The sequence below is a fragment of the Gracilinanus agilis genome, chromosome 6 (assembly GCF_016433145.1).
Source record: "Gracilinanus agilis isolate LMUSP501 chromosome 6, AgileGrace, whole genome shotgun sequence".
Taxonomy (NCBI): domain Eukaryota; kingdom Metazoa; phylum Chordata; class Mammalia; order Didelphimorphia; family Didelphidae; genus Gracilinanus; species Gracilinanus agilis.
Window position 1 is genome coordinate 131,095,793 of NC_058135.1, and position 22,563 is coordinate 131,118,355.

At 36.6% G+C, this 22,563-nt stretch overlaps 1 protein-coding gene across 2 annotated transcripts in view; it reads left to right on the top strand.

The window, feature by feature from the left end:
- The window catches only part of INPP4B (inositol polyphosphate-4-phosphatase type II B), a 483,546-nt gene that overhangs the window by 312,372 nt on the left and 148,611 nt on the right, over positions 1 to 22,563 (top strand). For both annotated transcript variants that reach the window (XM_044680328.1, XM_044680327.1), the window contains exon 14: positions 5,194 to 5,403. In XM_044680328.1, the coding sequence (XP_044536263.1) occupies positions 5,194 to 5,403 (210 nt within the window). The remainder of the gene's footprint in view (positions 1 to 5,193; positions 5,404 to 22,563) is intronic.

Below are 22,563 nucleotides of genomic sequence, written 5' to 3' on the forward strand. Positions count from 1 at the left end.
TTTTGCCATTAGCAACATGACAGCGCAGGTTTGTTTTAAACCTCAATATATCTACTTCCCAGAAATTCTTTTCTCTTGCTTTTTTCCCCTCAGTCTTCATAGTATAGTATTTTCCCTTCTTACACTTTAGTATTTTTTTCAGTTAACCTATCCTTTCGTTTTTTATAATAAAATCTCTGACTTGCCATTTGTTTTATGTTGTTGCATTTTTTTTTTTTTAATTTGCTCACCACTAAACTCTTCTGCCTTCTCTGGTAGTCTTTCACATCCTTCCTTTTGATTTTTCTTATATTCAGAGTAGCATGTTACTGGGCAAATAGTGAGCAAATACTGTTTTTAAACAAGCTGACAGCATTGGTAATTGGTATGGTAGCCTGGATCTTAGGGGTTAATCTCAAGTAGATGCTAAATAGAAAGCATTTTGTATTGCAAGTCTCACTGGCCTAAGAGAAAAGTAATACAGATTCTATTCATGATGCTACCCATGAATTTAATAAATGATCTCAGGCAAAATGCTTTTCCAATCCTTAGTTTCCCTCTTTGTAAAGTAGTGGGTTAGGATTAGATTTCTCTAGTTCCTTTCCGTACTAATTTCATTTACTCTATAAATCAAGGACTTGAAGAAATCATGTGTATAGATTGAACTGATCATGAATTTTATTTTAATTCAGTAACATTGAAGTGGGAGTTATAAGGTGATCTTAGGAAATTTTTCTGATTTCTCTAGTACTCGGTTTCCACATCTGGAAAATGCATAGTAGTTGAATAAATGATTTGTAGAGTCCATTTTATCTAACAATTTTCCATGTTTTATTACTTATAACATAGGCTATCTTATGTTTTATGATCTCTAATGGTTGATTGTCTGGTATGGTCAGTAAAAGGCCAGCTTTAGTGCTACCACTCACACATATTACTTGTGTGACCTTGGCCAAGTCTCTTAACATCTCAATACATTAGGAAAAATAATAGGCAATTAATTCCATTGTTACTGTTCAGTCATTTAAGTTGCATCTGACTCTTCATGACTCTACTTGTGGTTTTCTTGACAAAGACACTGAGGTAGTTTGCTATTTCCTTCTCCATTTGACAGATGAAGAAACTGAGCCAAAGAGAGTTAAATGACTTGCCCATGGTCACACAACTAGCAAATGTCTGAGGCCAGATTTGAACTCAGAAAGAGGAGTTTTCTGAATTTCAGCCAGCTACTTTATCCACTGTTCCACCTAGCTGTCCTAATTAGTTCCGTAGGTATTTGTTAAATGTTGGGTTTTTTTTTTTTTTTAACCCTTACCTTCTGTCTTGGAATCAACACTAAGTATCTGTTTCAAAATAGAAGAATGGTAAGGGCTAGGCAGCTGGGATTGTGACTTGCCTCTAAGGTCACACAATGAGGAAGTATCTGAGGCCAGATTTGAACCCAGGACCTCCAAAATCCAGACTTGACACTCTTTGTCCAATGTGCTACTTAGCTGCCCCTGATAAGGGCTTTCTGTGTACCAGGCACTGTCTTTAACATTTGGGATAAAGAATAAGGTAAAAACCAGCCTTTGTCCTCAAGGTCTCACATTCTAAAAGTGAAGAGAACCTGAAAATTATTAGATAATTGCAAGATACAGAATAGTTGGAAAATAATTTCATATAAAAAAGATTAAAGTCAGGAAGAAAAGTCTCTGAAAGAGCTTCTGTAGATGGTAACATTTGAGGTGAGTTTAGGAAACTTAGAGTTGGAAATGGAAGAGTCAGAATTCCCAAGAGCATTCCAAGAATAGGAAGGAACCAGTTTAGAGACACAGTGATTGGAGATGAATGTTTGTTTTCAGTGGAGATGAAATGGCAAGTATAGTTTGACTGTAGAGAATAAAGTATGAGAAGAATCAAAGGGAGGAAATGATCAGGTTTTCAAAAACTTTAAATACCAAGCAAAGAACTTTTTTATTTTATCCTAGAGATAAAACAGAGGCACAGTAGAGGAGAGAGGGATGATGGGACTCCCTGTCCTTTAGGAAAATCACATTTGAAGATGAGTAAAGGATGAGTGGAAGACATTTCGGAGTGGACAGAGACCTGAAGGAGGTAGACCAACCAAAATGCTATTGAAACAATTAAGGTGATAGGCTGTCATTATACGAATGGAAGAATGGGATGTAATCAAGAGAAAAGAAGATAGAAATGACAGTATTTGGCACCTAATTGATTACGTAAGGTGAATGAGAGTGAAGAATAGAGGATGACACACTCTAAGGCTATAGGTCTCAGGTCCTGGGAGTTTGGTGGTTCTCTCTATAATAGAAAGTAAAATTGAAAGCTTGGTATAATGAGCAGACACTAGAGTTAGATGTTTAGATGTGGTAATCATCTGAATAGAGACAATAAATGAACCCCCAAATAAGTTAATAAAGTGTTATGGTACACGGGGAGTGTCTTGGGAGATACCCAAATTTAGTGGATGAAGATTCTGAAGAGGAGATTGAGGAGTGACAAGAGAGGTTAAGAGGAGAATTAGGAGAAATCAGAATCAGGAACATTTAGAGAAAATTCAGGAAGAAAGAAATGAGTAACTTCTCCATTTTTGTGAGTTTTCATACAGGTAGTTGCATAGGCTGATGAAATCACAGGTCCAGACCCTTCTTCTAATTAACTTCCCCCTCCAAAAAGCAAAAGATTTATAATATAGTTAGTTGATAACATGGCATTGAATAGGCAACTTTTCTTTTCTAAGGCTGATGTGTATCCTTCAATAATTTTTTGTTTTCTCCAAATAGAGATTCAGTGGGTAGCCAATTCTAAATTGGAGAATGACTTGGATTCTTATAAATTTGACTTCATTCTTCATATATTTAAGAAATAAGACCTTTATCAGAAAAAATTGTCATACAATTTTTTTCCCAGTTTGTTGTTTCCCTTCAAATCTTGGTTTGTTTATACAAAACCTTTTTTAATTTAACATAATCAAAATTATTCATTTTATGTCTTGTAATGCTTCCTGTCTCTTGTTTGGTCATAAATTCTTCCCTCCTGCATAAATTGGACAGGTAGACTATTCTACATTTGCCTAATTTACTTTTCATATCACTCTTTATGTTTAAAACACATAGGGTATAAGATATTGATCTAAGCCTAATTATTACCATACCATTTTCCCAGAAGTTTTTTTCAAATAGTGAATTCTTGTCCCCAAAGGCATATTTGTGTTTACCTATTAAAATAAAACAGTAGGTAATCACATTGAGTTTTGACAGTGTTGACGCTAGCATTACGCTGGGTAACTCATTGAGTGATAATCAGTATGGTGTAGTGGCAAAGGTGAGGGACTCATGTTCATGAGATTTGGGTTTATATCCCACCTCAAATACTTATGTGAGCAGGGCACTTAATTTGGCATGGCCTCCATTGACATTTCTATGGTGCTACCTCTTCTGATGCAGATCAACATATTGTTCCAGATTTTCCCCAAGTGCACAGGGAGGTTAAAAGAGTTGCTCATCCTCATTTAGCCAATTTGTATCAGAGGAAAGACTTGAACCCTGGCCTTCTTGGCTCTGAGGCTGGCCTTCTATCTACACTACCTCTCACTGTTTATATAATACGTAAACCCAAGGACTGCACCTCCCCAAATTTTTCCAGCCAAAGACAGGCCACATTTATTAGGTAATTCATAAAATGAAATGCCTTCATCATAGGGTTGTTGTCATTTCTGTGATAGTTATTGGGTATTTACCACCAATGACTAAACCTCACTGGACATTGTTTCATAGGGATCCTGCCAACATGTTGGCACTTTACAATAACAGATTTATGGGAGAAGGGTTTAGAGAGCAATGATAAAGATACCAAAACCTTCCTTCCTACTTGTTCTCTGAGCTCTGTCCAAAAAGAAAGCACAGGCACTTCCTCAATGATCCTTTTAATCAATATGCCTAGGCTTATTTTACCTTAATAATCTGTTCTAAGTATTAAACATAAGTAGTTTTTTTCTTTCAACATTTTAAAAAAAAAGTAGCAGGTAGTTACTGTTGAAATAGTTATTCCCACTGAAAACCATCTCCAAAGAGAGGATTTGGAATGAGGCAAGGAAAGGCTGTGGAAACAGATGGTTTTTATAATATCTATAGTACCTCTGCATTAACTTTTAGAACAGAAGAGCTCTAGAGCTTGGCAGCATTCCCAAACTGCACTATTTACCACTGATTGGTATGATTAGTTTTCTTTCTTTCTTATACTTACAGTATCATACATAATACTTAAGAGAAAACAAGTCTACAATACTCTCCCTCACCCCAGCTTTGTGCAGAAATCCTTCCCCTTTTTGGCTCTTTTCCCACTAATTACTAAAAGTATTTTTTTCTCCATCGCACTTTCTTTTCTCCTGGTACAAAACCAAACCAAAAAGAAAACAAAACCCTTGAAACAAATATGAAGAGTCAAGCAAAGCAAACTGTAACACTGGTCATATCCAAAAAATTTGTCTTCATGTGCAAGTCCATCCTTTCTCGGTCAGTACCTTGGTTGCATAGTTCACCATGAGTCACTTGGAATCTTGGATGATTAGTACATTTATCAGAGTACTTAAGTCTTTTAAAGTTCTCTCTCTTTACAATGTTGTTTTTAGTGCATAAACTGTCCTTCTGATTCTTCTTCTTACTTCACCCTGCATGAGTTTCATAGAAGTCTTTCCAGGTTTTTCTGAAAATTATCCCCTTTGTGATTACTTGAATTTTTTTTTTAAACCTTTACCTTCTTAGAATGAATTTTAAGTATCAGTTCCAAGGGGGGGAGAGTGGTAAGGACCAGGTTGTTTGGAATGAAGTGGCTTGCTCAGGGTCATATAGGTAGGAAGTATCCAAGGTCACAAATGAACCCAGGATCTCCTATCTCCAAGTTTGGCGCTCTATCCTCTGAGTCACCCCCTCTCGTCATTTGTAACAATAATGCAATAGTATTCCACTAAATTCATTCATGAAAATTTGTTCATCCATTCCCCAATGGATAGGTATCTCCCCCCTCCCCTCCACTTTGTTTCCAGGTCTTTAGAATCACAGAATGGGAGGTAGAAGGGAACGAGCATTTATTAAGCATCTTCTCTGTGTCAAAAATGGTACTGAGCACTTTGAAAATGTTACCTGATATCTGATGTAAATATTTTTATGCAAATCTTCATGGTGTTCTTAATCTCTATCCCTTTTCTTCCAGACAGAGCTCTTTGTGCATGCCTTTAAGGATCAGCTGGTCAGAAGTGCCCTTTTAGCTCTCTACACAGCCAGGCCAGACTATGTCCTCAAGAAACCAGCCACCCCCAAGAACACTGTAGAAGAAAAGGCTAACTCTCAAGAGGGGACCAAGACTTCCATCCAAAGGCAGGACTCAATCCCACATCACTCTGACTATGATGAAGAGGAGTGGGTAAGGCTCTGTCTGTCCTCCATCTTATGCGTACTCACAAACAGAAAACTCCAGGAAGGGCAGGTCTCCCTTTCTAACCAAAATACATTCCTGGAATCAAAGGCATAAAACAAATTGTCATAAAGCAGATCCCATCTATCTGTAGGAACACAGCTGAAATAGGGTGTTGTGTTCCTGACCAAGGATTTTGTGACAAATGTCCAATATTATGTCATAAAAGCAAAGATACAGCAACTATAAAACACTATAAGCACTTAAATAGTAAAATTATATCCCAAGCCCTATAAAATGGGCATAAATATACTACATTGATTATGCCATGCACTATAAACTACGCACTGCTCTATAAAGAGCACACATACAGTGCATAAAAAACAAAATTCAACTCTGTCATAAATTCGGTTTGAAATGAATATGCTGGCTACAATAAACATTAATTAAACATTTAATTAAACAATAATACTTTTTGCCTTCTTATAATTTAGAAAGACTCTTAGGGAATGATTTACATTGTCTAACTCTCTTACAAAAGCACTTAAAGGAAGTTTGAACTGATCAATTTTTCCCTAACCAGTTCATTGTTCCCTGCAACAAGAAAAGGTAGATCCATGGTCAGAGTGAGGGGTGGAATCGTCACACTTGGTTCTTGGTGAGGAAAAAAGTTAACTTTTTTCATGTCTGAGTGAACCTGCCTTTTCTTTCCTCTTTCTTACCTCCTCTGCTGTAACTACATCTAGTTAGCAAATGAAATCACCGCTGCTAGAAATGAGCAACTGCTGTTGTCCCTCTTTCATCCTTCACTACTATGGTCAATGCTGTCATATTTTGACTGGAATGTTAAAGAAGGTTTGGGCAGGCCACTATGTATATCTCTCTTTAAGATATTCTGCCTTATATATGAATGATAGAATCCTTCCATGGCCTGAGTGTAACCAAAAGTCATTATTCCTGTATCCATCCCTTGAAGCTGTCTAGGACAGCACAAATATCATGAATCTAGTGGCCATATTTTTTTTTCACATGGTTCCCAATTGTGTATTCATTCATATATAAAATATTGGTTGAGCACCTGTGATATGCACTGAGCAACAATTTTTCTGAATACTGGACAGTCTGTTGACATGCCATTAGGACATTTTACATCTCATTAGAAAACCATAACAGTCAATGACCAGATCATTATAAGAGAGATTTAAAAAGGAACTTTGAAACACTTCTCACTAGGGCATTGCTATGGCAGGCTTAGTAACTGACCACAAATTGTTGCTATAGAAATTTTTTGAAATACTGAAATTTATTGAAAGGAACAGTACCGAGGAAGGTTGAAGTCTGAGGCTTTGGTGATCTGCTTGTTTGGACTAATAGTTAAGAAATGAAAATAGGTGAATGGTGGGAATTCCCCTGTACTTGCAAACAAACAAGGAAACCCTTCTTTTGGGATTGAATTTTTTGGGGTTTTGCTTTTGTTTTGTTGTTGTTTTGTTTCATTTTTGGCTAAGAATAAATAGTTCTAGCTTTTGCAAGATTTTTCCCATTTTAAATTAAAAATTAATTTAAAAACATTCATACTAATTCACAAATGGGCCCTTTCAGTACTTGGTAAAAAAATTAAATTACTTTTTCCCTAAAAGTGTCATGCGAAAAAATAAGGAAGTAAGGATAATTTTTGTTTTAAGAATGTCATAATATATCTGAAGATGGTATCCAAAAAAATTTGGAAAAACTGGTCTAGAGAATGTCTCATAATCTAATAATATTGGAATAGAAGTAAAAGCAATTATCTGCCCCATCCCCCCAATTCAAAACATTCCTTATTCTCAACAATAGTTTATTGTATGACCTCGGGGGGGGGGGGGAATATATATATATATAAATACAGTATGCCTGAGACACAGAATTCTGTAAGGATGTGAAAACCTAGGATTGGCAATGAGCAAGAATGGCATGTATTTGGGGTAAGAGGGAGAAATAGAATAGAGGTTGTCTCAGTAAACATTTAGTAACAAGTTAGCTGAGGTGACTGAGGAAAATATTATGCACAACACACTTTTAAGTTTAATCTACATTATTAACATTTTCCTATCATTTTCTTAAGTCTAGAGGCAATCAGAAAACCCATAAATCAAGCCCTGCTCTTCTCACACTCTTTCATGAGCTCTCTCTCTCTTTCTCTCTCTCTCTCTCATTTTATCTCTCTTCCTCTCTCCCTGAATTTCATGATTTATTTCCTTTGTGATCTGATCTGTTTTGTGCTTTTGATGACATTATTACTCTGACATGGAATCCATTGGCTTCATCTCATTGCCAAAGTGCATGACACCAAAAAAAGGTTTAGAACCTTCACTCAAAAGAAATATAAAGTTACAGTGGTGCAGGACCTCTACTACATAAATATCCAATAGACCTTTGCCTCTCTCTCTTAAGCAGAAATAAAAGTTAATAATGTCTTAATTTACCTTAATGATAGTCCTTCTTCAGAAGATAGAATAGGCTACAAGTCTAAGTGCTCTTCTAGACTGGATTTTCACCAACAAGCAGGAGCTGGTGGCTGAAATAGAAAGAATAGGAACTTAGAGAGATTTGTCTTAGAATTCATGATGAAGCAAAGGAATTCAAGAAATACCTTGACATACATACTTTCAGTGACTTTAGAGAAAAAAATAAGTAGAATCTCCTCACCCTTTCCCTTTTCAGGGGAAATTTGCTCAGGAGGGATGGGAGGCAATCAAAGAGAGATGATTCTAGTAATGAGGAAAGAATGGAATTGTCAAAAGATAATAACGGGGATGCACAGAGGACTGATCACCCAACATAGTGTTTCTTAAAGGCATGTTGAAAAGACAAAAGAGAGGGCAGTAACTTGAGATAAATTAAAAAATATAGCATAATCCTTTAAGAAAAGTGTTAGACGGGCAAAAGAGTACATAGTCAGCTGAACCTGGTGGAAAAAATGCAAGCATTGTGAAAAGTTCTTACTTTTAAAGCTATTTGGAGGTAGGGAAAGAAGAATAAAAGAAACCTAAAATTATAGCCTGGTGGGATAAGATTATAATGGATAACAAAGAGAAGGCATATTTTAGGTCAAATAGAGAAAAGATGATCCTTTATCATCATCATTGCCATTATTTTTATCATACTATTGCATTTGCCAAGCTTTCTACATATGACAACCAGGCAGTTGAAACCCAAATTAAGTACAGAGCATGTAACAGAATGGTTTTGCTTTTCTAGATGACTTCAAGTCAACAGGCCCAAGCGATCTCACATAGGGTACTAAAAGACCTGGCAAATATGATTGCCAAAGCACTGAATTTGAACAGCCATGGAGCATGAGAGAGGTGACGTAGGATTACATAAAGACAAATGTCTGAACTTTTTTGAAAAAGTTTAAAAAGGAAGTGTTTAAATGTGTGCTTGACATGATTCCTGACTAAATTCTAGATATTATTAAAGGGATGATTGCTATCTATACATTTGATCAATAATGATCTAACTACTTGTCCTTATTCCATATAACTGTCAAAATGATAAATCAGAGGAATAACTAGAATACAGATTCCCAAATGTTAGAAAGCATTTAACAAAGTTTCTCACACTATCCTTGCAGACATTGTAGACAAGTAGCCAAAGCAGTTTTATGGTTACCTAGAATTGGAGCTAGTTGAATGTATGGACCCACAATACCATCATGTCTGCTGAAAAATCAAATTAGAAGGAGGTGTCTAGTAGAAACCTCACATAATATGTGCCTTGTCCCTTTTCTGTTTTATCAATGAGTTGGGTAAAGATATCATGCTTATTTTATTTGCAGAAGATAAAGCTAGATGCAATATCTAGCAGAACACTTGCTGACAGTCTAGATCTAAAAAGATTCCAATCTAGCATGATAAAAATTTTAAAAAAGATTAAGATAACATTATACACTTAAACAAAAATAATCAGACATTATGGTAAGATTAGGGGAGGCCTGGGGGTCTAATGGGCTATTATCAAGAATCAGGGAGTCAGTCCCTGAATCAGGAAGACCTAAATTCAAGTTTTGCCTCTGACACATATTGGCCATGTGATCCTGGGTAAGTAAATTAACCTCTTCAGTGTTAGGCATCTTTCTAAGAGTATAAGTTGCAAAGCAGACATAGATTCACATTGGTAAAAGCATTTTCCTCATTTAATTGGTTCATTGTACCAATTAAATTACAGTTCCATTTGCCAGAAAGTTGCTATCCCATGTGCCAGGAGCACTACATGACAGCCTAAGAATCCAATGTTATAGAAGACTGCAGGAGGAGAATAAGGTCACAATCCTGCTGCAATTTACCCTGATTAGCCTATACCTGCAGAGCTGGATTCAATTCTGGATGCCATGACTTAGAAGGATATTGTCATGCTTAAAAGCATGGAGAAGAGGGCAGCCAAGATGATGAACATCCTTGGAATCGGGCAATTTGAGAAACTGTGGAATAAACCAGATATATTCAGGCAAGAGACTAGAAGACCCAGGAGAGATGCAGGACTTGTTAAGTCTTTGAAGGGTTGTCTTATGGAAGAAGGATTAGACTTGTTCTGCTTGTTTCCCAGAGGGCAGAATTAGTGGCAAAGAATCAAAAGTTTGCAAAGCCTGCTAACAATTAGAAATGACTAAAAATAAAATGAGCTGTCTTGGGAGATAGTGATTCTCCTTCAACAGATGTATTCAACCAAGAACTTTACAGTGCCTTGCTAGATAAATCATAAGGGGGTTCTAGTTCAGATTCAAGCTATGCTAGATTGACAAAGTTCCTATGGCTTGCGTAAAGAGGGAGGGCTTAACTTCAGGCACAAGAGGCAGCCTATTTAAAAGCCCATAGATGTGTTGTAGAATACCAAGTTTATAAGAACAAATAGAAGCCTAGCCTGGATGTAATGTAGATATGTGAAAGAGGAATTATGGAAATAAGAAATGAAAGCTATTTTGGACATAGATTAAGGTATTAAACAACTGGATGAAAAGTTTTTATTTTAAACATTATACATTATTTTATACATTTTATACATTATACATACATGATGCTTTTTTAGTACGGTGACACATCCATGGATGTATCCTAGTAAAGTAATTTTGGCAGCTCTTTGGAGGAAAAAATGGAGAGGGGGAGAGACTTGAAAGCCAGAGACTGACTACCACGATGGTATAAGACAGAAATAAGAGGGCAAAAGGAAAAAGAAAATGAGAATCTAAACTAGGAAAGAGAAAGGGACAGATGCAAGAGACATGGTGGGTAGAAACAGAAAGATCAAGAAGTGGAGAAGAAAGAGTCAAAGTTGACTCTCAGTTCTAAATCTTAAAAAAATAAAAGGATGGAGACATCCTCAGGAGAAATAGGGAAGTTTGGGAGAGGAGACAGTTGAACATGGAAGAAATTAGTTCCATATTTGAATAAACTGAGTTGAAATCCTTATAGGACACCAAGGTAGAGATTGCCTGCAAGCAATTATTGATATAGAATTAGAGATCAATAGAGAGGTAAGGAAAGATCTAAAATTTTAGGAATAATCTTTGTAGAGATGATTTGAACCTATGGGCAAATAGACAGTGCTGGCTACATTTTTTGTTCCCAACTTTCTTGTGAAGAGCCTCTATTTAAGTGATCCTAGTGAGCCTCCTATAAGTGTTCCTATCTTTTGACATAAGAAAATAAAGAATGGAAAATATATATCCTTGAGAAGACAGGGTTCAGGGGGAATCAGTTCTTTTTCATTTATTTTTTTCCATTCCAATTTCCATTCAATTTTCCATTCAAATCATTTTTGATGTCATAAAATATAAGTCCTCTGATAAATAAGCCCTCTGACACTGATACTATGTACACAGATAAATAAATATAAAACACATACACAACAAATACAGAGTCCTTTAAAAGATAGAGGAAGAGGGAGCCTTGACTCCAAGATTGCAAATCAAAGATGACCTTTTGTTGGCGGTGACCCTTGAAAGGAGCCAGGGTCTCGGAGAAGGAGTGACAAGAGTTAGCTATTCCAGGTGTGAAGGACGGCCAATTCAGAAACAGGGGAGGAATGTAAAGGGCTTGTGTGTGCAAACTAAAGCAAATAGGCTAGTTTGGCAGGAACATAGAGTGCCTAAGGGAGAATAATAGGAAATCAGTTTATAAACATAGCTTCGAGTCAGACTGTAAAATCTTAAATGGCAAACAGGGGAGCTTTGCATTTTATCCTAGAGTATAGGGAGCTGCTGAAGCATTGTGAGCAGTGGAGTGACTTTAATGAGACCTATGCTTTGGGGATATCAATTTGGAACCTGTGTGAAGGATGAATTGGAGAAAAGGGACATTTCAGACATGGGGACAATAGGTGTCAGTTCTCATAGTTCAGGCAAGAAAGGTCAAAGGCCTGAAGAAGAAGGCAACTATATGTCTAGAGAATAATAATAATATCTATGTGCCAAGCACTGTGCGAAGTGCTTTAAAATTTTTTTATCCCATTTGACCGCCTTTGGAAGGAGGTGCTATTATTCTCTCCCATTTAACAGACAAGAAAAATGAGGCAGATGGAAGTTAAATGAGATCTTCCTGACTCCAAGTCCAGAACTCCATCCACTTCATTATCTAAGATGAAAGATGTGAAAGGGCGGCTAGTGCCTCATTGGATGGAGAGCCAGACCTAGAGATGGAGGTCCTCAGTTTAAATCTGGGCTCAGACACTTCCTAGCTGTTTGACCCTGGGTGAGCCACTTAATCCCCATTCTCTAGCCTTTACCACTCTTCTGCCTTGGAATCAATATGTGATATTGATTCTAAGTCAGAAAAATGTAAAAAGTTTTTTTTTTTTAAAATAGGCTGTGAAATATATAAGTTAGAACCCAAAGATTTGATAACCAATTAGACACCTGGTGTGTAGGCAGAGTTGTGGTAAAAAACAGGAATTAACATTTAAAGATGATTATTAGCTTGTGAAGCTGAGTCATTTGAAGAATGGTGATGCCTTTAACATAAATTGGAAACTTTATAAGACAAGTACATTGAGGAAGAACAGGAGTAGATCAGTTGTAGACATGTTTGATGCCAATGGAATATCCAGATGTTGAGATCCTGCAGTTAGCTGATGTGAGACCCAAGCTCTGAGAAAAGAGGAGTCAGAGATGTAGATCTGGAAGTTGTTTGCAAAGATGGGATTATTTAAACCATGAGAATTGATGCGATCAATGAGAGAAGAGAAGGGGCCCCAGGCAGAGGCTGATCTAGGGTACACCAGCATGTAGGAAATGGGACATGGAAGATAATCTAAGGAAGAAAATAAAGAAATCAATTTAAAGCATACAATTAAGTATCAATTAGCTGGGCTTAATTTGTTGTCAGAAAGTATAGATTTCCATTTGTTTTAAAACAATCATTACAAGAGTTTTGTTAACTCTAAAGGACTTCTTGTCATAAACATATTTGACAGACTGGATTTATCTTTCTTCAGTACATTCAAAAATGGAAACTCCTTTATTTATTGATAGTTTGACTGATGTATAAATTCTTTTTCCTGTATTTTATAAAATAACAAACCTGGGAAAATGGCACGGAGCTATTTATATGGTACTATGGAGCATAAGGAAGCATTGCAGAGCAGAAAAAGTGTTGGAACCAGTATCAGGAGAGCACTGCCCCCAAACAGCTATGAGATCATGACTAAGTCATGTAACATCTTTGAGACTCAGTTTGCTCATCTGTACAATAAAGATGGGAGCAGCTAGATGACACAGTGAATAGAGTGGCAGGCCTGAATTCAGGAACACTCTTCATCCTGAATTCAAATATGACTTCAGACACTTACTAGCTGTGTGATCCCAGGTAAGTTACTTAATAACCCTGTTTGGCTCAGTTTCTTCATCTGAAATATCAGCTATAGAAGGAAATGGCAGACCACTCTAGTACTAGCTATGGGACCCTGAGCCAGTCACCTAACTCTGTTGGCCTCAGTTCCTCATCTGTAAAATCAGATGGAGAAGGAAATAACAACCCACTCTAGTACCTTTGCCAAGAAAACATAAAATTGGGTCGTGAAGAATCAGACACAAGTGAACTGACTGAATAACAATACAGATAACACCTTGAGGGTTTATTGTGAGGGTTGAATTAGTTAAAGCATGATCTTTGATCTTATAATAATACTTTGTGAATTTTAGCTATTAGGAATTATGATAATATTTCTACAATTAATAAACATTGATGAATCAACAGTAGTCACTCAGTGTTGAAGCACAACTTAAAGCCATTCCATTACAATTAGGAAAGAGGAACATCATTATTTCCAAGTGTTCTTAAGGGCTATTCTTTCTCCTTTTGCTTCCAGTTACAATGAGGAAAAAATGATGGTTGTATGCATCTGGATAATAATCATCCAGAAAATATGGTGGGAAGAGAAACCAGAGAGAGAAGCTTCCCCAAACACCAAGTCTTTTGCTGAGTTTTAGTTATTAAATGATTGAATGCTTTAAGGGTTTATTTTCTTGAGAAGTCAGAAAACAATTAAAGCCCAAAGGAATGTTTTGGGGGTTTTATGACAATCTGTGCCAACCCATAGAGGGCTGGCAATGGTATTCTCCGACTTTGAGTCTATAAGGTTGACATATGGCTTTTCTTTATCTACGTGAAATGGAGCAGATGGCTTCAAGCAGCTGGGATTCCAAGATTAGTTTGTCCGAAATATAAAAGCGTGTCATTCCCACAAAACTATAAAGTTGACCCAATTTTTTGCTGCTTTAAATAATGGCCATATTCTTTACAATACTGCTGACTTGTTTGAAGAACTGCTATTCTATGGACAAGTCCAAGGCTGAGATCTTTTTAAGCTCAAGTCACAAAATTGTCAAAACAGAAACAGTGCTCTTACTAATTGCTGACTTCTGGTTCTTTGTTCAAGTCTGCCCTAGCAAAACAGAGTAGAAAATGAGAGAAACAATTTTAAAATTCAATTTGCGTTTATCTTGAAAACATATGTATATACATACATACACATACACACACATAAACACCCTGCTAGTGTAGGGCTAATCTTTATCCTGATGAGCCATTCTTAAGGTGGGTGAAAATTGCTTACTCATTTAGCAAAAAATTGTTTCAAGACCACTAAGTATGAACCCTATTAACCCTTAGTATTTTTTGTTTTGCTTTAGTAGATGTTGTTAGATTTTAAAGAAATTGATATTTTTACAATACTTATAGTAGCTGCAATTTATCTAGCCTTTCAAGGTTCAGGAACTGCTTTATGTCTATTATCTCAGTTCATTCATTATAACAATCTCATGAGACAGTAAAGATAGGTATTATTATCCCCTGATGTATAAATAAGGAAACTGACATTCATTAAGGTGCAGTGACTTAACTCTGTCTTCATCACGAGTAAATAAATGTCCACGGTGGACTTGGAGCCCAGTTTGTACTACGACCCCAACTCTTACCATGACCCTACCCTGTCTCTCATTTTTGAGACGTGATTCCTGTAAATACCTCCTCTTAGTCTTTGTCTGGTTATTAGGGAGCCTTCTCGGAGAAATGATTTAAGTGGGCAACGAGATCATCTTTTTGAACCACCTCTTTTACTAAAGTCTAGAACAGCCACTAATGCTCAGCCTTGACAGCAGTTATTGATAGCACTATTTCTATTGCTATAATTGGTAGCAGTGGGCATGGAGAGAAGCAAACAATTCCTTACTTTTGAGGAAAACACATGCTTAAGCAGATACCTCTCTAGGCAATCTTTGGTGACCTTTATTCCCATCTCTTGTCAGCTGCTTACCAGTATTTTTGACCGTCCCTCTAAGGAAAAACCTTGTTGCATGAATAATGTAAAAGTATCCATTCACAGGGCTAGTTGGGATAGATTGTTCTCCACTCTTTGACTGGCTAGAAAATAGACCTCTTCTTCCTGGTTAGAAGAAAGTAAATCTTTTTTTGTGTGTCTGGGGAGAAGGAACTCTTTTTGCAGCATGCTGAGAAGATGTGATTTATCTTCTACAGGGAAAAAGAATATACCTTAATGGTCTAAGAGAGCATAAAGCCCTTTAGAATATGGGCACATCATTCCTGTCTCATTTCGTTAGGACTTATAGACATGGAAAAATTTTGTGCATGAGAGGAAAGACAAGTTTTAAGGGAAGGCAAAGACCAGGGCAGCTAGGTAGTTCATTAGTTTGAGATCCAAGTCTATAGATGACAGGACTTGGGTTCAAATTTGACCTCACAGACCTCTTAGCTCTGTGACCCTGGGCAAGTCACATAATTCCCATTGCCTAGCCCTTACTGTTCTTCTTTCTTAGTATTGGTTCCAAAACAGAAGATGTTTTTAAAAAAGAGTGAGAGAAAAGGCAAAGAACATTGTAGAATTGTACATTTATAGAAGAGCATTATAGAACAGCATTTATTAATAAAAGAATATAATTATAATATATAAAATATAATATAAAATATAAATGTATAATGCTATAATATATAAATAAATATTAATGTAATATATTATATAGTATAATAATAAAATAATAATAAAAAACAAAAAACTAATACTGACACATAAATGGTCCTTAAAGGATTTACTTTTCAGGTTTTAACTTTTTTGACCCACACAAAAAACCTTTAAGATAGGTGCTATTTTTATCCCATTTTACATATAAGGAAATTAAGGCCAAGAAAGATTAAAATATTTGTCCAGGGTCAGAGAGCTACTAAAATTCTGGGATAGGATTTGGACTCAGGCCTTCAAAGGTCAGCCTGCTACCATATTACCCACAATAAAGGGCTATCACATGAAAGAGTAATCATGAATTCAATGTATGTGTGCAGAACTAGGACAATTTGGTCAAAAACTAATGGGAAACAGACTTTAGCTCAATTCAAGGGAGAAGGGTTGTAACAAAACTATTCTAAAATGGAATGGATTCATTTTTGAGATACTGAATTCCTTGCTGTGATGAAGTACATTTAAATAGGGACTGGATGATCATCTAAAAACTAAAATTGAGAATCTTCAGTCCTTGAAAACTCTTTCAGTCCCCTCTCTAGATTTTGGGGGCTATCTGGATGGGCTGGCTCATCTCCCAAAGACAGGCTTCTGATCACATAGCTTTCCAGTCTCCATGACTTCATCCAGCAATCCACAAAGGGATTCTTTGCACTAGCTCTCAGAAGTCCCTGCCATCTCAAAAATCCTGTGATTCCAGGACCATATGTGGCATATATCAACCTATGGTACTAGAATAATTTTTATTTCTTACCACTCATTTTAACTCAGTTATATCTACTTTTCTTCAAAGGCCATATGTTTAGGCATTAAATAGTCCTCTTGCTGACCTTGCATTTTCACAATTATTCTTCCCCAATCAGAATTGAAGCAGGAGCAGGTCATATTAGGGCTTTGCTAGATGAAAATCATTTTGGAGAGATTTGGGAAGAATAAGTATTTCTATAGCACCTACTATATACCAAGCACACTGCTAAATACTTTACAATATTTCTCATATGATACTTACAGCATACTGGAAATGTTAAGTGTCGTTATTATCCCCATTTTACAGTTTGGGACAAACAGAGGTTTAGTCACAGAGCTACTAAGTTCTTAAGGTTAACTCACACTTCTTAATTCAAGTCCTAGTACTCTATCCACTAAGCCTTCTAGCTGCCAAATTTAGAGGATGCTGATAGAGCTTCAATAGTTCAATTGGAAGAAGTTAATAAAAATAGTCATACCGCCCTATCCCAATGTCCTTTCCACTGATAGTTGATGTCCCAGAATATGTATCCCTATTTTCTCAGTACTATTCCTCTTCCCTCTCCCCCAACTATGAGTATGTCTTGTGCTACTTGCCCCATTATAATTTGTGATATTTATACTGAGAACAAAAATCAGTAGTACACTTCTCACTGCTTTTGCCCTTCAAAGGGAGGAGTGTATGTGAATAAAAGAATAGCTAAACTTATGTGTCCACTTATGGTTTAAGTCATCTATTTTTATTTTCGTAATGGCTGTGAAACTTTGTGAACTCTCTAACAGAGCTGGGATGAGAATGCTTATCTGATATTAGAATTCCATAGAAGAGTTAATCCTCTTTTGATTAAGCAGAAGGCCATGATTAAAATGTACAACTTTTCCACAAAAGAGCAGAAACTCAAAGTGAAACTTATGTAAACAGATATATTCTGATAATCCAACCAAGGTCTACATTTGCCAATGAGTGTGATCAGCATCCTTCCACTTTCATTTATCTGCTGGTTTTGAGGGTCATTTCCCATTTGAAACCAGAATTTGTTAAGGGAATCATCTTTTTGTTTTCTTTTTGATGTCTTTTCTGGAGTTACTATGCCAACCATCACCACTGCTGTATGCCTTCTTGACCTATTCATTGCCATACTCAACAACACACATCTATGGGAACACACACATATGACAAACCAGACCTTTTCTCTAAAATAATGGCAAAGATCTTTAAGTATTTTGTAGCCGATTTGCTATCAGGATGTTACTCTCTCCCTATTAAGTTCTTATTAACCCCAAACGTATTGATCAAAGATCAAAAGATTGATGTCAAGACAAATTTCAAGATGTTTCTCTATAGTCCCAAATAATTCAGATTTGTTGTTATTGTTGTTTAGTTGGGGATATGACATTGGTGAGGCAAAAAGTTGCTTGCCTATTTAGTTTTGTGTTCCGATAGTTTGTGGCACTAGGTGGGGAAAAATACACAATGGACTGATTTTTCAATGAATTCAGATAATTATTTACCTATCTTCTTAATTCTAAATCTTACTAAATTTATAACTGAAGCCACTGAATTTTACCTTGTATATAATATGCCCATAACTACTACAGGACTATAAAGTCATGGTCCAAGGCAATACAGCCTGGTAGGGGTGAAGGGATTCTAGCAGCAGAAATGAAAGAATGAGCAAAAGGTGTTGGGAGACCTCCTTGTCCCACAGAACCACAAATTAAGTCAATAAATATTTACTAAGCACTGTGCTAAGCACAAAGGAATACAAAGACAGGAGGAAAGATGGTCCCTGACTTCAAAGGACTCACATTCTATTGTACCATCTCTTCTGGAATACTCTTCACTTCCCTTCCCAACTTCCATAGGGGTTTAGACTGGACCATTTATAGTATTCCTCCACTCCATGTCCCCAATCCCCACAACTTTTCCCAATTAACCTTGACCTGGGTTCTGGGATTGCTAGTTACAGTTCTGCCTGTATGTTTAGCCCAGCACTAGCACTAGGACAGAAAAATCATTGGGAGCCCTTTGTTAGTAATTCAGGCTCAGCATTTTAGCCAAATGTTGCTGACCCTGCTTCGAACATGGAACTCTTGACATCTCCAGCAATGAGTTCCTGCTTTGTTTTTATGTGACTGAATCCCTGACTTCTACTAATCCCATTAAAGTGGATTTCCTACTCCTTAACTCTCCAGTGTCTGTCTAGGAGTTGAGCCCCTAATACCAGTTATTGGTCCAAGGCAATACAATCTGGCAGGGGTAAAGGGTTTCTAGCAGCAGAAATGAAAGAATGAGTAAACAATATCTATCTTTGTGTACTGACCTTTAACCAACCATATGCCCTCTTAAAGCCAGTTACCTTCCATACTCTTGTTTGGACAGACTCCCTGCATCTCAGACTTGGTTTGAACCTTTGGCAGTTGGTACCATGCTATTGACCTGTCCATCTATTCCCATGTAGACTTATCATCAGGTTTCACATCTACCAACCTAACCCTATCTTTACTGCCATATTCTGACACCCAATATCTGTCCAACTCCACAGCCGTATCTAAACTTCTGGTTCATCCCTTGCCAGTCTGGATATTCAGTAATTACCTAAACTCAGGTTATGAAACTAGAAGAAATTCTATTTTTTTAAACTTTACCTTCTGTCTTTTTAGTCAATACTGAGTATTGGTTCCAGGGCAGAAGAGAGTAAGGGCTAGGTGATTGGAATTAAGGCCAAATTTGAAATCAGAAGCCCTCATCCCCAGGCCTGTCTCTCTATTCACTATGCCACCTAGCAGAAGAGATTCTTGATGCTCAGCAATCTCCAGAGAATGCTTTTTCTCAGCCTTCCCACCAATAGCGCACTTTATTTTGAACAAAACCTTTGAGTCTGCCTCGGGGTTTTCCCAAGCCCTTTGGGCAAACTGCCAAGGGCCTCCATGAGCTGTTTCTGATCTGCTTTTGAGTTTACATATGTTAAACATTCAATTATTCATAATTATGTTCATAATTATGTTCATAATTTGCCTCCTGCAGAAAAGGATTCTGTATCCTTGTCCCTGTTGTCCTTGAATGGGACATGCTGTCCTCCCCCCAATAAAAATCTTTCTCTTTTGAGAAGTTAGCAGGCTTCCTATACCCATCTTCAAATGTTTACTAGCTACACCTTTATGATGTGATTGCTGATTTTAGATGACACATTTTACTGTATGGTCAGGTCAATAAAGCACTCTTACTCCAGCTAAAGGTGTAACTTAGATTGCACCTGAAATTTCTTCTACCTTGAAGAACACAAAGCCTGAGGTACTTAGAAATCAAGAAGTATGTTATGCAAGTAGGAATTCTGAATTTTTTTCATAAACCCTGATCTTTGAAGAGTAAGCACTTCATCCTTTTTCTTCCTAGGCACATAGAAAGGTAACAAGTTATATTGTTGAAGCCTGTGATCAAAATAAAAAGATTTTCTCAATATTCAGCTCAAGTGCTATCTTCTATAAGAAGCCTATCTTGATCTCCCTCCTCTCCCAAACCAAGTCTTGGTACAACTCCCCCTACCTCCAAACTGAGTGTATATTTATGCCAGATATATTTTGAATTTACTTACTGACTGACATGTTATTTCCTCTCAGGAGAATGTGAATTCTTAGCACAGTGTCTGGTACGTAAAATAAATAATAAAGTTTACTAATCACTAAATGATCCAAATAGTATTGAATTGAATTAAATGAACTAAACATAGGCAACATTTTTTTATATTGAATATTGGTGTGATGTAGAGCCTCAATCTGAACAACTCAGAAAAAAAAATTGTACTTGATGTTTGTAGAAGTGGTCTGTTGGGTTGATATTTTTGTTTTGTCCTTTTGTCAATATTTAGATAAAAATTAATTTAGTTAGTTATCTTTGTTTTCTTTTGAAATCTGATTTTGTGCTATGAAATAATCAAGTTAACCTGGGCTGTAAAGTATGATTTTGAAACATATACAGGTTATATCTCGATATCTTCTACAAAGGTCCTATAATATACCCCAATCTGGTGTTAAGAGAACACAAGAGTTTTCACAATTTATAATAGCCAGTTTTTTCTGTAGTGCTCTCTGTACTTGTTATTTCATTTGATCATCAGTTAATCCAAACTTGTTAGTCATGGTGATTATTATTATTCCCATTTTACAAAGGAGGAAGTGGTTAAATAATTTCCCCAGAATCAGACTACAAATAAATATCTGAGTTGGAATTTTAATTCATGCCAACATAATGCAAGTTCTTATAGTTTATAACAAATTGAAAAACTTCAAGTGTGATCTTATCAATAAATGAGACATTATCAATAAATGGATCCTTTATTATGCTTTTGATGAGCTCAAGCAAATAGATCATCAGAAAGGAAATTATAGCATATTTACCCACATTTGGTATTGTTGGAAAAAGTTGGGAAATGCTTGGACAAGATCCTCCAGACTAAACTTAAATATTTCTTCATGCATGGTGGAGACTTTACCATGAAAGAAATGAGAATGGGAAACCTTTCTGGACAAAGGTCCAACTTTATCGTGAGCAAGAAAATCACATTATAGTCAGAGGTCTGTAGATGAGACCCCTTTCTGAAAAATACAAACTGTTTTCTATTTTCATGTTTGTCCTTGACAGTCAATCCCCAACTCCCATTTCTGAGAAATCCCCAATCTTTCAAGACCTCTGGAGGCCTTCTTGGATATTCATCTGGTCTGCCTGCCCTGATGGTCTGACTACCCTCTTAAAAGCTCTACCCCCTTAGATGGATCACTTAATATAAAAAATAGTTTAATGCAGTGATTCCTAAAGTGGGAGTTACCACCCCCTGGTGGGTGTTGCAGGGATCCAGGAGAGCGATGATGGCCACACTTTTTTTGTATTACATTCTCTTCTGAGTTCAATAAATGGTTTCATAATTTCCAGAGGGCACTAAGTAATAGTTTTTCTGGAAAGGGGGTGGTAGTCCAAAAAAGTTTGGGAACTACTGGTTTAATGTATAATCACATATTTATGGTTAATATAGAAACACACACACTTAAAATTATTACTCAGGTAATACTCCTGGACTACGTTTTTAATCTGGTTACATAGAGACTTTTGCCTGGAACTATTTTCTAATTGCAAATCACGCAGTTATATTTTCAGATTCTAATCTATAATCTAAACACACTCAAAGCATTAATGAAGGCACCGGTTATTTATTTTCTTGTTACAGTTGTGAAACTGCACCTGGAGGAAGAGAATATAGAGTATATTGGATTAAGAAATGAAAGAAGCCAAAGTGCTTTAGAGCATAAATAAGTTCTTCAATCAATTAATCAATAAGTCTTTATTAAAAACTCACAATGTAGCAGGCACTATTAGAACTCCTGCAGATATAAAAAAGAGCAAAAATAGCTTCTACCCTTAAGGAGCTCTTATGTTAATGTTAATGACACCAGGCACATGCAGGATATTTGCTGAATAGAAAGGCAATTTCAGAGAGATGGCACTAGCAGTGATGGACAAGGGAATGGAAGGAAGAAGTTAAGACCTCTTTGCAGAAAGTGGGATTTGGTCTGAGTTTTGAAGGAATCCAGGGGATCCAGGAGGCAGAAGTGAAGACTGGGGTAGAGCCTTCTAGAATGGGAGGATAGCTGGTAATAGGCATAGAACATGAGATGGGAGGTGGAATATGAAGAACAGAAAGGAAACCAAGGCCAGCAGAGTACTTTCATAGGAAAATACAAAAGGAAAGTGAAGATAGGAAAGGGCCAAGATGTGAAGGGGTGCTTTAAAAGCCCTAGAGTTTTTATGAGATCTTAGAGCTAAGGAGGCATCATTAGAGATTATTGAGAAAAGAAGTAACATTGAAGTGTACTTGAGGAAAGTATTCTGCTGACCAGGGCAGCAGAATAAAGGGTGGATTT